The 13,521-nt window shown below is 47.2% G+C and overlaps 1 protein-coding gene across 1 annotated transcript in view; it reads right to left on the reverse strand.

Moving 5' to 3' along the window:
* The window catches only part of SEC24C (SEC24 homolog C, COPII coat complex component), a 20,599-nt gene continuing 7,078 nt past the window's right edge, over positions 1–13,521 (reverse strand). The window contains exons 4-23 of the mRNA XM_049855078.1: positions 10,136–10,311; positions 9,556–9,927; positions 9,081–9,217; positions 6,408–6,519; positions 6,048–6,175; positions 4,805–4,943; positions 4,473–4,588; positions 4,174–4,298; positions 3,844–4,035; positions 3,542–3,635; positions 3,210–3,326; positions 2,732–2,902; positions 2,147–2,243; positions 1,899–2,044; positions 1,561–1,699; positions 1,297–1,415; positions 1,020–1,199; positions 596–787; positions 272–361; positions 1–143 (exon numbers count right to left, since the gene is read on the reverse strand). Coding sequence (XP_049711035.1) covers positions 3–143; positions 272–361; positions 596–787; positions 1,020–1,199; positions 1,297–1,415; positions 1,561–1,699; positions 1,899–2,044; positions 2,147–2,243; positions 2,732–2,902; positions 3,210–3,326; positions 3,542–3,635; positions 3,844–4,035; positions 4,174–4,298; positions 4,473–4,588; positions 4,805–4,943; positions 6,048–6,175; positions 6,408–6,519; positions 9,081–9,217; positions 9,556–9,927; positions 10,136–10,311 — 2,983 coding nt within the window. The 3' untranslated portion in view covers positions 1–2. The remainder of the gene's footprint in view (positions 144–271; positions 362–595; positions 788–1,019; positions 1,200–1,296; positions 1,416–1,560; positions 1,700–1,898; positions 2,045–2,146; positions 2,244–2,731; positions 2,903–3,209; positions 3,327–3,541; positions 3,636–3,843; positions 4,036–4,173; positions 4,299–4,472; positions 4,589–4,804; positions 4,944–6,047; positions 6,176–6,407; positions 6,520–9,080; positions 9,218–9,555; positions 9,928–10,135; positions 10,312–13,521) is intronic.

The raw sequence follows: 13,521 nt of genomic DNA on the forward strand, positions 1-13,521 counted from the left end.
TTCTAGCTCAGGAGCTGCCGAATCTCCTTGTGCATGTGACAGAGAAAGTCTACATAGGATGCTCCCCCACTCAGGCTCTTGTCTTCCACCAGGAAATGCTTGAACAGCGTCTCCAGCTTGTCCTCCTGTTTCACCACGATCAGCTACGGCCAGAATGCAGGGTCATGAGGTAGGGCCAGAGGGAAGTAACGCGTCCTGAAACCCCACTACCCAGTCACTCACTCCCAACCCCCTTCCAGCGGAGGACTTGACAAGAGAAATCCGGGGTTACCTTCATGTATCGGGATCTCTGTGCCCTTAAGCTATCAATGAGGCCTCGCACCTTCTTGGACAGTGGATTATCCAGAACTGGCAGAACACTCTGAAACACAAAATTTATTTATCCCTGGGTAAGGTACTCTTGAGTCCAGTTAAGATGAGGCAGCAGAGATTTACGTATCATATCTGGGAATACGGCACCCTCCCTTCCCCCTAAGTGTTCCCTGAGTTACATTCTCTGATATTTCAAGGTACTACCAGGCTGGCTTTATTGGCTCCCACTCTTATCACAACATGCCCTTCCAAACCCACATTCTCCTTGACTCCCTGCCCTCACCAAGCCACTGGTGATATGACTGAAGGAGGAGACACTGAAGAGGCTCTGGACAACACCCTGCTGGACACTTGCTCCCACCCAGAGGAAAAGGTTGAGCCCATTCTCCAGCAAATATATATCCCCGTTGCTTAGACGCTCCTCAGATGCTCGAACTGCTGGTGGTTCAGTGGTATTCTCAATGGGAGACTTCGTCTAGACAGAAGGAATGGGGCAAAGGATTACTAAGGACCATGAAACCAGTCTGTCCGCACCAAAAAAAAATTTTTTTCCCCAGAAAACAAAGTCCCTAGAGACCACTCCTTCTGGGGTCTCAGTAGCTGTCTCAATATGAAAATTGTATCAGATAAGGTATGTCCTTCCCCTTCTCCTCCTCTAAGGTGCCCCTTTGTCATGCAGTATCTCACACTACAACCCTCAATCGCACCAACGGTAGGAGCCGAGGGTAGAAGAAGACGTTGGTCTCAGCCACATCCATAGAGGTAACCAGCTGTCGGACATAGGCACGGTCATCAGTGGTGACTTCAGCTCCAGGCTGTAGGACATCGCTCTTCAACACACAGTTCAGGTAAACTGGGAGTAGCTTCATGCACTCAGGCAGGATCAACTAAGAAGTTTATCAAAATAAAGCCAATGATCATGAGAAATCTCTCCGAAATGCAAAATCCATCTCAACAGCCCCTCTTCCAACAGGCTTGCCCCACCTGTCCTGCAGAGGAAGGGCTGGCACAGTTCTTTCGGTAACAGGCCAGGATCTGGGCACACTGGGTGATGAGAGTGTCACGAACAGTCTTCACAGGACTGCTTAGGACCCCCCGGTACGCTGGATGGAAAAGAGAGATAGCAGAAGTCAGCTACCCCAATATATGTGCCTTCCCACCACCACACCTACCCAGGAATGTTGAACTGTTGACCATCCTGGACCTTCCTCTCAACCCCAATCCCACCCTGCCCTGCCTCTCCCTCACCAAACTTGGCCATGTAGTTGATGAGTGTGTCAGTCTCACAGTTTCGATAAAGATCAGCCAGCTGGGTGCAGCAGTTCAGGGCCAGGTTGTGGATGCGAAGCCGACGCTGCCCCGCACAGCTGGTGTAGAGCAGGGCACACTAGGGGAAGGGAAGAGGGGGGCTCTGAGAAATTGCCCCTTTGCTCTATTGTTAAGAGTAAACTAGAGGAAAGACAAGCCATCCCTTCCCTAGCCTCGTCTTCCAGCCGTCTCTACCCACCCGCCACTCTCTTCCCTGCAGCCTATTCATAACCAGTGAAGTGACACTTCCTCCCTGGGCCCTGCCTCCCGCCTGCCACCTGCAGAAGGGCTCCGCTCTCCTCATTAAGCCGATCATCATGCTTGAACTCCACGGTCACTGTCTTGTCCACATCCAGCCCAGCCAGCTCCACATCTGTTGTGTTGCTCATGAAGAAAGCTCCAAAGAAATCTACAGCACGGATACCTGAGGCCACACAGACAGGGTCAGGGCTAAAAGGATGACAGATGCCATGTGTCTCCCTCCCAGATTTAGCCCCCCACCTGCTTTTCTCCAACCAGGACTGACCCGTGCTTGTCCGGACCCGCATCACAGCATCAAAGCCAACGACCTTCTGCACATCCCGTCGCAGGTCACTCAGAAACCGTTCCTGGTCATTCTCCACCTGCAGCCCCGCAGGCCCAGAGTCATATCACAACACAGACGATCTCCCTGCACCCCCTCCATTCTACAGGCCTGCTTAGCAGTAATAATAGTGACAATGATAATGATGATGTTGACGATGATGACAGCTTGTAAGCACTGATCACGGGCAAGGTACCACACTAAGTGCTTTACATGTATCTTATTTAATTCTGATGGCAAATCCTCAGTAAAAAGTATTAAAATCTCACTTTACAGAGTGACCGTAATTTCTCCTAGGTCATATCACTAGTAAGTGACACATTATCACCATACTGCCAGAATATCAACCCAAGACCGATTCCAGGTCCCATGTTCCTAACCACCACACTCTTGTGGCTCTCTTCTTTACACTAAATAGTCTTCTCCTTAAACACTGTTCCTATCAGTGAGTCAACAGAAAGTCACTCCACACATAGGCAGGCATTCCCAGCTCTGCTGCCACCTGCCACCCAGAGTCCCGTGCCATACCTGAAAGCAAGCATATTTGTAGACAGAGCCACCAGTGAGCTGGGGCACCACGGAGAGCGTGGCCACGTCCACATACTGGTTAGGGAAGAGGAAGAGGTCTACACAGCAGCCTTGGGCCACACACTGCTTGGCCAGGGACTGATAGGCACCTGTCTGAGGCTGGAAGAGAGTCTGGGAGGAACAGAAGAAAATATTCCGATATCTCGGCTCCACCCTCTATGCAGTATGGGACAAATACTTGTAAGACTTCAGCCCGGCCTCCAGGGAGTTTGCGATGGTTGACCAAGGGCTTTGGGGATGAGATAGGATAGAGAGGTGTGGGAGCCAATGAAGAAGGTTGGGAGTCACACATGTGACATGTGAAATGACGGGGTGTCTGGTCCCAGTTCCCCTCATAAAAGGCAAGAGTTTGGCATTGTGAGGAGTCACCACCTTCCTCTGTAACAGGTTCATCCTCCCCCCACTTTCCAACCCACACCTTCTCCTTGTCTGTGTTGATTAACTTCCTGTCATCCCTGTTCTTCAGTTTTCCTGGTGCCTCTGCAATGGGCAGGGATGTGTGGAACAGAAACAGCTTCCCTGCACATTCAGCAGCCTAGGAAAGAAGAGAAGACTACTTGTTCACTCTTTCCTTTACTCATCCATTATTCATTCATCCCTTCTGTCTTCATTTATTCAGAGCCAACTATGACAGACAGGCGGACTCGCTGGACAGTCAATAATCACTAAAGAAACTGGGGTTGTATCCCAGTGGGTAAAATGGTCTGAGAGAAGTGAAGCAGGGAAGACTTCTAGGGACTCCAGTCTTACCTTCAGAGCCTCCATCCCAGCCTGGATAACTGGGGCAAATACTGTCTCCGTCTCCCTTGTGTCTGCAAACATTTCTGGAATCTGATCCAATAAACTGAAGAGATAAGTGTTGGGAGACAATCAAAATTGCTGTCCAGATTCCTCACTTTTCAATTCCCTGAAGAGTCACTTGGTCCCCAGACTCTGAAAACTCCTAAGCCTCAGCTCCTGTCCATCTGTTGAGCCTCTGTTCAACTCCCTAGCCTTCTGTGGTTGTACCCACTCCACCCCATCTTTGTCCCCATTCACAATTTAGTTCTTACCTGGTGATGACTGTCCGGGACTCATTGACATTGACCAGGAAGCCATCCAGCAGTGGCACAAACATGTCAGCCACATCAGATACAACCATCATCTGTGGCTGAGCCAGTGAGCTCTTCACGTTGTAGAAGTGGAGCACCTTATTATAGGTGACAAATCCAACACGGATTGCAGACTCTTCGGCCCCACCCTCCCTGTAAAGGTGACAGTGTTACCCAGTCTTGCCACCTTTTCCACCACCCCCAACTTCACGACATCAGGCTCCATCTTCTCAATCAACCCAGACACCCCATCATTACCCAAAGGAAGCACCTCAGCTCCGTAACTCTCACCTAGGTAGAAAGTCTAACAGTGACTTGAGCTCCTCACAGAGGAGCCTAACAAGACCACTCCTGATGGCATTGTAGGAGACGTCAATCATGAAGATGAAGGCAGGAGGGCTGGGGAACTTGTTATTCTGCAGAGGAAGGAAATGTTCGGAGAGGGGTACTGGTAAGGATATTAGTTGCCTGGAGAGAAGTCAGTATCAAAGGGGACAAGGAAGGGGTGAGGGGAGGGAAATGATAACAGCAGTTCTTAGCTGTCTCATTATCCTCCACCCACTGTTCCTCCCCATGCTACCTGCCCTCACCTTGCAGTAATCTACAGTGGCCAGGAATTCATAAGAACCCAGAGATAGCTCAGGACGTTCATAAGCATCCACACGTTTGCCGGTATGATCCAGGTGTTGAAAATACTGGGGGGGAACTGTGGGGAGTATGGCAGTGTGTTACTCAAAGGTTCACTCTCAATCTTAGTAAGTCTGGCCCTGGCTGAGTTCACTCCATTGCCTCCACTTCCCCATGTGTGCCCTACTTCCCCAACTCCTGAAAAATGGACCCTCACCTATCTAACGAGAAAGAGAGCAATGAAGATGTAGTCAAGACCCCCCCACCCCCCTAATCCCAGCCTCCTTGAACATACCATCATTGATACAGCTGCAAAAGCAGCACTGGAAGCGCCTCCCTCCCTCGATGAACTGCATGAAGGAACACATGTATGCTTTGCAGCGATTGCAGCGCAAAGGGCCAGATTCTCCATGGTCCACGACATACGGAGAAGCCTAAGGAGCAAAGGGGGCGGGTCTCAGACATGGAGGGAAAGCTACAGTGGGTTCAGACATGTGGCAACAGATGAGAAGTAACAACCTGGAGGGAGAAGGGGCATGGCTCAGATATTCTGCCTTGGGGAGGGAGTACACTGGTGAAGGGGAAATGAGGACAAGTGATGAGGGTCCTGGTCACAGGAAAACGTCCCTAAAAGTCTAAATCCTGTAACTCCGTCTCCCTACCCCCCATCCCCAGAACTGCAGTTCTCCTTGAAAGAGAGGAGGGACTATGAAACTGGCCATACCATGCCAGGGGCTGGATGATATAGGAAGAGAAGGCCAAAGATTACCTAAGATTCTTGTTTCTGGCCCTGTCTCTAATCCCCTTCACTCTTGCCCTAGGGATCTTGACTCCTGCTTCCTTCCCCAACCAAGTATCTATGACACTTGTCTTCCCTCATCCTTGAGTTTCTGTGGCACCTACTGATACCCCAGGTAGATGTCACCCTACAGATAAGGGATCAGGACCCAAGTGTCCAACCATCCCCATTGGGACCCAGTAAGAGAGAAAGAGCAAACACAAAGCAAAACAGAGAGGACAGCAGGATGCAATGTGCGCCTTGAGCTTTCAGTTATAGAGAATCGCATCCTAAACTGGAAGAACTAGGCATGAACATGAGCTGCTGCCTAGCCCTCTCTCTTTTCACGATTTCAGGTATTGGGGTGACAGGGGAGGGAAGGACGACTGGCTTCTCATCTACTTTTTTTCTCATATGCTATTCTAATATCCCTAACCTATCCGGGATGATAGGACAGCATATAAGAAAAAATAGAATGTTTCTAACCATCCGAAGATAATCTGCTATGCGAAACTCCTCATGCCAGCTGTCTCCTCCCCTCTAGGTTGGCCCCTGCTCCCACCCAGCAATTCCTTGGACTTTTGCTTTCATCTCTACTGTCCCCTCCAGATGCGGGCCCTGGGATAGAAAACTACTGAAGATACTCTCCCCTCCTGCCCAACCAAAACTTCCATTGTGATGGCCGGAATCACATCCAGCAGAACCCTTATTCCCCTCCCTCCTTCCCTTCTGTTATACTCCAGCCCCTTCACTGACTCACCTCCTCTGGGGGCAGCCTTGCCAGAGGCTTGATGACGGCTGCCAGGGGCACCTGAGCCTGCTTAGCCATGTCAGATGTGCAAGGGATATTATAGGATGTGCATCGGATGTATCGGGGACTTGCATTCCCTAAAGGAGAAGGCAGAAGACCTGAGTCAGATGACAGAATCCCCTACAGACACCCGTCTTCCACTGCTGATCCACTCCATCACTCTCAAAAATGCTAGAGCTGGTGGTGGCTTTTTTTCCCCCAAAGACCAATGGAGGACTGGTCTCTGGTTAAAGACTGACTAAAGCCCCACCAACAAGTTGATAATCTTGGAGAAAAAGCCTCCACAGTAGAAGCTGATGTTCTTCTCACCTTGGTCTTTCACCAGAAAGTTGGTGGTGACTAAAGGTGGCACCTGCCCCCGTACTCCAGTAACAAATGGCTCTGAACCCCGGTTGTTCCTGTCATCCTCAATGACCTGAATCTGCAGGGAGAAATGAAGTGAGTGAGATGAGAGAAGAAAAGGAAGCATCAGATCCCAGGAGAAAGAAAGACTGGAGCTGCAGCACAGAAACTAATAATTCGCCAAAGAGCATCTCATGCACCAGGCCTGCTCTCCTTCTGGAGATCACGTAAGATGGTACAATGCCAATCTTCCACTCTAGCGCCAGCAGCAAAATGCTGGGCAGGCAACACTGAGAATGGACTGCTTTATGAACTGCCCCACAACTCCCAATCAATAGTAATCACCCTCCACTCCAGGAAAGCTCCAGCTCTAATCATAAACTTTCAACACTCCCCTCCCCCATCAAGCCTTCCCCCTCTTCTCCTGAAGACATATTCTAAGAGGAGGAAAACAGACAACAGTAACCGTGTGAAAATGAATCTACCCGGAATGGCTCTACACTCAATGAAAGTACAAGGGACAGGGTGAGGAGAGGCTAAAACGACCAGAAATGATCAGGTAAGGTGAGGAAGCAGATGCTGCCTTACGGTCAGGTAAGCATCCATGTGTATGTGTGCAGGGAGAGGATAAGTACCCAATCCTCAGTCCCCCACATCTTGACATATCCAGTGAAGAAAAACAAAAGCACTTGTAAAGCTGTTAATCAAACCCTTGTGCAGGCTGGTGAATTCCAGTCAGTTACTTACTTCCAGATGGCTTTAGTAAAACCAGAGAAAGTAAAGGGAGAACAATACTCCACATCTCATAGCAGAAGGGGTTGAAGCTTAGAAATATAGTCAGATTCTCCAGATGAGAAAGTGGCCCACACTTTCCCAAACTAGCAGTCCCTTCTCCTGTAAGAAATGTCATTTCGGGATACCATGAACATGTACATTAGTAGCCACCTACCCAAATGTCTCTCCACAACCAGCTGTGGACGAATCAAACCCAAAGTGGGAGGGTCTACTGCTCCGCTTTGTCTTATTCCCTCACAAGTCACATGCAGGCTCCTGGAAGAGCCAGCAGGACTAAAACCAAAGCTTAACATGCCACCTGGCCCCCGCCCCTTAAAGCCGGATCTCCTACCGCCCCTACATAAACCATTGCTAACAGCTTGCTACCTCGTCATTACTGGGTGACTGGAGGCATGCACAACCTTCTAGCTTGTAAAGGCAACGGTCCAGAAGGGCAAAGGAAAGAGCATGGAGAAGGATGGACATGGTGGATGAGGTGAAGATGAGGTCACAGGCATGCATGGGTGGCACTAACACAGGGATGGCACGCACACACACCCCCACCCCCTGCACTTACTGGACTAGGAATGGCATCAGGATCTATTCTGTGCCTGGTTTTCTGCTGAGGAGGCAGCTCATTGAGTTGCTTTTAGTGTTTTAACATAAAGGCAGCAGGGGAATACAGGGAGGGAGACAAAAGAACAAGAAGCAGATGTTACTTCTCTTAACCCTAATGGGTTAGACAGGAACAGCTGGAGCCCAGCTCATACTGCTGAAATTAGGCCCCACTGGATCTGAAATTCCAAGTCTTTATGGCCCAACACAGAGGCTTTGATGGCTCAGACTATGATGTAGAAAGATAAGGAAAGGGAGCAAACAGGAAACAAGCAGGGATCATACAGACAGGGGCTGAACTGGAGAAGCCTTAAAGTAGAGGGATGTTCTCTCCAAAAGGCCAAATTTCCCATGCTATGGACTATCTTTATGCTGAAAAAACCCTCCCCTCACATCCAACGAGATGCTTCTTCTCACTGAAAGAAGGAAAGGACTGCTTAATCCTCCTGGGTTCTCCTTAGCCAACAGGCTCCCTCACCATGGTAGCTCCCCCAAAGGAAGAGGGAAGAGAACAGGATGGAATATGACAATGGCTAAGCATGGTGAGGTAACTGACATAGCAAATGTTGCAGACAGAACTATAAAGTAACCCCCACTTAGGAGTATAGCTCCGCCTCTATTCCGAGTATGATAAGGAGTATCGAAGGATTCTGCTGCTTCAGAGGGTGAGATTCACCCTCTTTCTGGGAAGAGGCAGCTTCCCCACAGGAATTTTAAACACACATTGCCCTTGCGAACTGTAGATCACTTCCCCATCTACACAGCAACCAAAAGTAATGGGGACTGCCTCCTAAAACACTGCCCAAGTGGGGGCAGAGAGAAACCAGCGAGGTTCCTTCTCTTAACACCTAACACCAGAGACTTCCCGCCTGCTTTACCCATTAGGAAGAATGCTGTCCTTCTAGGTCTGAGGCAGACAAGACCTGGACTAGCCAGTACTCCATAGAAGGGCAGAGGTTACCATGATATGTCCAATAATGACAGAACACAGCATTCAGCCCAGAGTTACTGTCACTGGCGATTTCTCTTGGTTCTCTTCCTTTCCTGCCCTGCTATGGAGTAAAACGGTTCCCCAAAGATTCCTCAAGGTCAGTTCAAAGAGTCAAAAAATTACATTTTAGGTTTTATGCCTACAAGATGAATGAAAAGGGAAAATAATCAGAAAATACTAGGCAAACATCCCTTCTAGGTTGACCCATTCATCTGGCAGACTCAAACTCTTTCCCCAGAACCACTTAAGTATCTACTTACAGGGCTTGGGATGGCATCAGGATCCAGGCGCTTAGGAGGCAGTGGTTGGGGAGGCCCTGGCTGGCTGCCAAAGGTGGGTGCTCCAGGGTAAGGACTTCCATAGTTGGGCTGAGGGCCCCGGACTGGTCCAAAGGAACCTGAGAGACAAGAGCAAAAGGTTCATGAACCCAAAATCCTTTCCATCTCTTCTCTTAAGACCTTAGGGAAAAGACTAGACTTCTAAGGAAGTGTCTAGATTCCTATAAACATAGAATTATGAGGTAGAGTAATGCCTGGAGAAGCCATTTCAGAGAAGGACCACACTATTGAACTACTCATCTTATTAACGCCACATCCTAATAATAATTATACCCTGAAACTGTCCATCAAGTTTACCGTTTAGCAAGCAATCCTAAAAAACAAAAAAATCAAAAAACAACAAGTGAATAGCTAAAGCCTTTGGCTCCTAGCAGAACAAACCTAGGGAAAGACTCACCATTTTGTTGCAGCTGATAGCCTGGCTGGGAGGAGTGCATAGGTGGCGGTGGTCCTGGTGGCCCAGTCATCTGGGTGCCAGGAGGCAGGGCTTGAGGAGGAGGAGGTGAGGACACATGGTTGGGCTGGCTCACAGAGGGGCCCCCAAAACCCTGCCCAGGCAGGAGTGGACCAGTCACTGAAGGCATCCGAGGCCCTCCTGAAGCTGGAGGTGTGAAACTGGAAGCCTGTGGTGGGGTAAATCGCTGGGGAGGCTGAGCCCCAGGATGACCCTGGGCCAGGCTAAGGGGAGGAGCCTGGCCCTGAGGATAGGAGCCATACAGACCAGAGTTAGGGAAGCTTCCTGAGGCTGAGGCCAGCGATGTTGGTGGGCCTGAGAAGTAGAAGAGGTAGAATCAGGATCCTAGTCATCCTCCCTCCTTGATCAGTAAATTACTTCCCCTTCCACCAAGAGGGGCAGCTGTAGCTATCCCATCCTCTGGGGCTCAAAAGCAAGGAAATAAAGCACTGGTATTCGCCCCAGAGCCCAATGGCTCTGAAAAGAAGGGGACAGTAACATTCCTGCGGTCACAACTACTCACCATAGCCCAGCCCTCCAGGGGGAGGGGCTGGGGCCGCAGCACCACTGATCTGCATTCCTGCCAGCTGAGCAGTCACCTGTGTACTTGTTGGAGGAGGGCCGTAGGGCTGAAGCACAGTTGGCTGGCTGACCACAGGGACCAGTGGGGCTGACCCGAATGGCTGAGATCCAGGGTGCCTAAGAAGAGAAGGAAAGCAAAGGTGACTACTGGGCTGTGGCACCCTTGAAAGTTGGTAGGAGCTCCACATCATACAAGAAGCCATTTTGTTTTACAGAATCTTACTCCTATCCAGAAACCCTGGTGGCATAGTGGTTAAGAGTTTGGCTGCTAACCAAAAGGTCAACAGTTTAAATCCATCAGGCGCTCCCTGGAAACCCCATGGGGCAGTTCTACTCTGTCCTATAGAGTTCCTACAGGGTTGCTATGAATTGGAATCGACTCGAAGGCAACAGGTTTGGTTTTTTTAGTTTGGTTTACTCCTATCCTGGACTCTGTTATGGCTTCATACTTTTGTACATTTGTGGATAAATTAAATTCTTCATTATCTACACCATGATTATTCATGGCAAACTCTGTTTTCCACTAAGTTCATTCTACAAACGTATGCCGAGCACCCTCATATCAAATACTATTTACTCTGCTGGATAAATTATCACCTCCTCTGCCTCCATCCTGATGGTGCAGTAGTTAAGCGCTCAGCTGCTAACCAGAAGGCTGGTGGTTTGAACCCACCAGCCACTTCACAGGAGAAAGATGTGGCAGTCTACTTCGTAAAGGTTACAGCCTTGGAAATCCTATGGGGCAGTTCTACTCTGTCCTATATGGTCGCTATGAGTCTGAATTGACTGGACAGCAATGGGTTTTGCTTTTTTGGCCTCAGTCCTTTGTTGGCAAACCACATCAGTGAAGGAGTTGAAGGGAAGGTGCGCACAGCACGCACATTACAGGCACTTAATAGAAGTGGGACCAATCATACACAGTATTTATCACTTTATCCTAGGAAAGGTGTCACAAAAATCTGTGAGATCAGGGGAGCAGGTCAGCTGAGTTTGGCATTCTATACCAATGTGAATGATTGACTGCTGCTTCCATGGGCTTTTGACTGTGGATTCATGTAATATGAAATCCTTGACATCTTCAATATTCTCTACATTTATCATGATGTTGCTTATTGGTCCAGTTTTGTGAGGATTTCTGCTTTCTTTATGTTGAGCTGTAATCCATATTGAAGGCTGTAGTTGTTGATCTTCATCAGAAAGTGCTTCAAGTCCTCTTTACTTTCAGCAAGCAAGGTTGTATCATCTAACTCTACTAGAAAAGGACTAAAGAAACAGGACACAAACCAGGTAGCCTTCCAGCTGGAACTAATATCTAACAAAGCTTTGTTCTTGGATAGCTGCTATGTTGGACACTCCTATAATATCAGATGCATATTCAAATATAAATACAAAATCATTGCGTATCATCTACATGCCATTGCACTAGTGTTTTATGGTGATATTACTGCAGATTGTTGAACAATCTACAACTTAGGGCATTATACATAACAAGTGCCTGAGATTTCAGGAATGAATCAGTCATAACAGTAGTTGTTAAGAATATTACAATGAAACTTCTGATTTATACTTCCTGCCATGTTGTCTTAACTATATAATTGGTACTTTATATTTTTCTCAGCCTCTATTATCCGTGCATTTTAACACTTTTCATTCATTCAACTAGTATTTTCTTAGTACAACTTTCTTCACACTATCCACTTATTAGATCATGAGCCTTATCTCCCCAAGCTCTTGGTAGGGCTCTACATTTTTTGTCATTCATAGTATAAAAATACTGAAACCATATATTTGTCAATGATGTTGACCTTGCCAAATCCAATGGTCAGTTCTGATTTCAGGACACCAAACTCTCCTGGCTTAACTCCTACTTCACACTGCTCTTTTTCATTGTCTTTTGATGGCTCCTCCTCTTTCTTCCTTTTAAATGTTCGTAAGCTCTAAGGTTCAGTCCTCAATTCTAATCTTTACTCTCAGTGCTCTCTCTCTAAGTGATTTCATCCAGCCCCCTGGCTTTAAATATTATCTCTACACTGAGGACTCCCAAATGTGTATCTCCAGTTCTGACGTCATCGTCTCTGAGCTGCAAATCTGTATATCCAACTGCCTACTCAACATCACCACTTGGATAGCTAATAGCTGTTTTAAACTCATAATGTCCAAAATAAAACTCTTCATTTCACCTCCAAAATCTGCTCCTTCTCAAGTATTCCTCGTTCAGTAAATTGCACTACCATTTACTCAGCTGATTAAGCCAAGAGGCTAAGAGATAATTGATAATCCCTCTTTCTCTCTTAACTCACATCCAACTCTATTGACTCTATCTTCAAAATGTATCCCAAATCTGACTACTTCTCACATCTACTGCTACCATCCTGAACCAACCCAAGATCATCTCTTACCTGAACTACTACAATAGCCTTCTAATGAAACTAACTAAATAAATAAAATCCGTTGCCATGGAGTCGATTTCAACTCACAGCAACCCTACAGGACAGAATAGAACTGCTCCACAGGGCTTCCGAGGAGCGGCTGCTGGGTTTGAGCTGCTGACCTTCTGGTTAGCAGCCGAGCTTTAACCACTGCGCCACCTCTGTATTTCTACTCTTGAATCAGCAATGCGATCTCTTTTTAAATAAATGTTTTTAATTATGAGAGAATGGGGAAAGCATATGCAAAATAACTTTTTTAAATGTTTTCAGTATTCGCACTGGTGACAGTGATAGTACTGTACTGAGACTGTTGTGTGTAGTAAGGGGTAGAGTAAATGAGAAATTGTGGTATATTCCAATATCCTAATCCCATCTTCCTCACTGTTCTTGAGAACCATGATTCTCAGTGTGGGAGAAGAGATACAGATGTAATAGGAAAGAGGTTAAGTAAAGGCTCTATAGTCTCGAATTTGAATTGGAAGCACCAATATAAACTAATGAGGTATTTTATCTCTAATATATGAACATATGAATTTCTTAGCTTTGTTCACTGAAAAAGCCTAGAAACAATGACAAATTCAGTAGGACTGAACATTATCTAGCAACCAAATTACAGTCTTGAAACACAAGACTTAAAAAAAAAAAAAAAGACTTATTGGAGAAAAGGCTAATTCCAGGTCTGGGGCTTAAAACGTATGAGTGTGGAAAATACATTTACATATAAAATAGTATCCAGAATATATGAAGAACTCCTACTAATCAATAAGAAAAAGATAACCCAGTTGAAAACATTGACAAAAACTGTAATAGACAATTAACGAAAGTAGAGATACAGACAGTGAAAGAAGGTGCTAAAAAGCTGCACAATCTCCTCAGTAATCAGAAAATACAAATGAAG

Source organism: Elephas maximus, chromosome 16 (genome assembly GCF_024166365.1).
Source record: "Elephas maximus indicus isolate mEleMax1 chromosome 16, mEleMax1 primary haplotype, whole genome shotgun sequence".
Lineage (NCBI taxonomy): Eukaryota > Metazoa > Chordata > Mammalia > Proboscidea > Elephantidae > Elephas > Elephas maximus.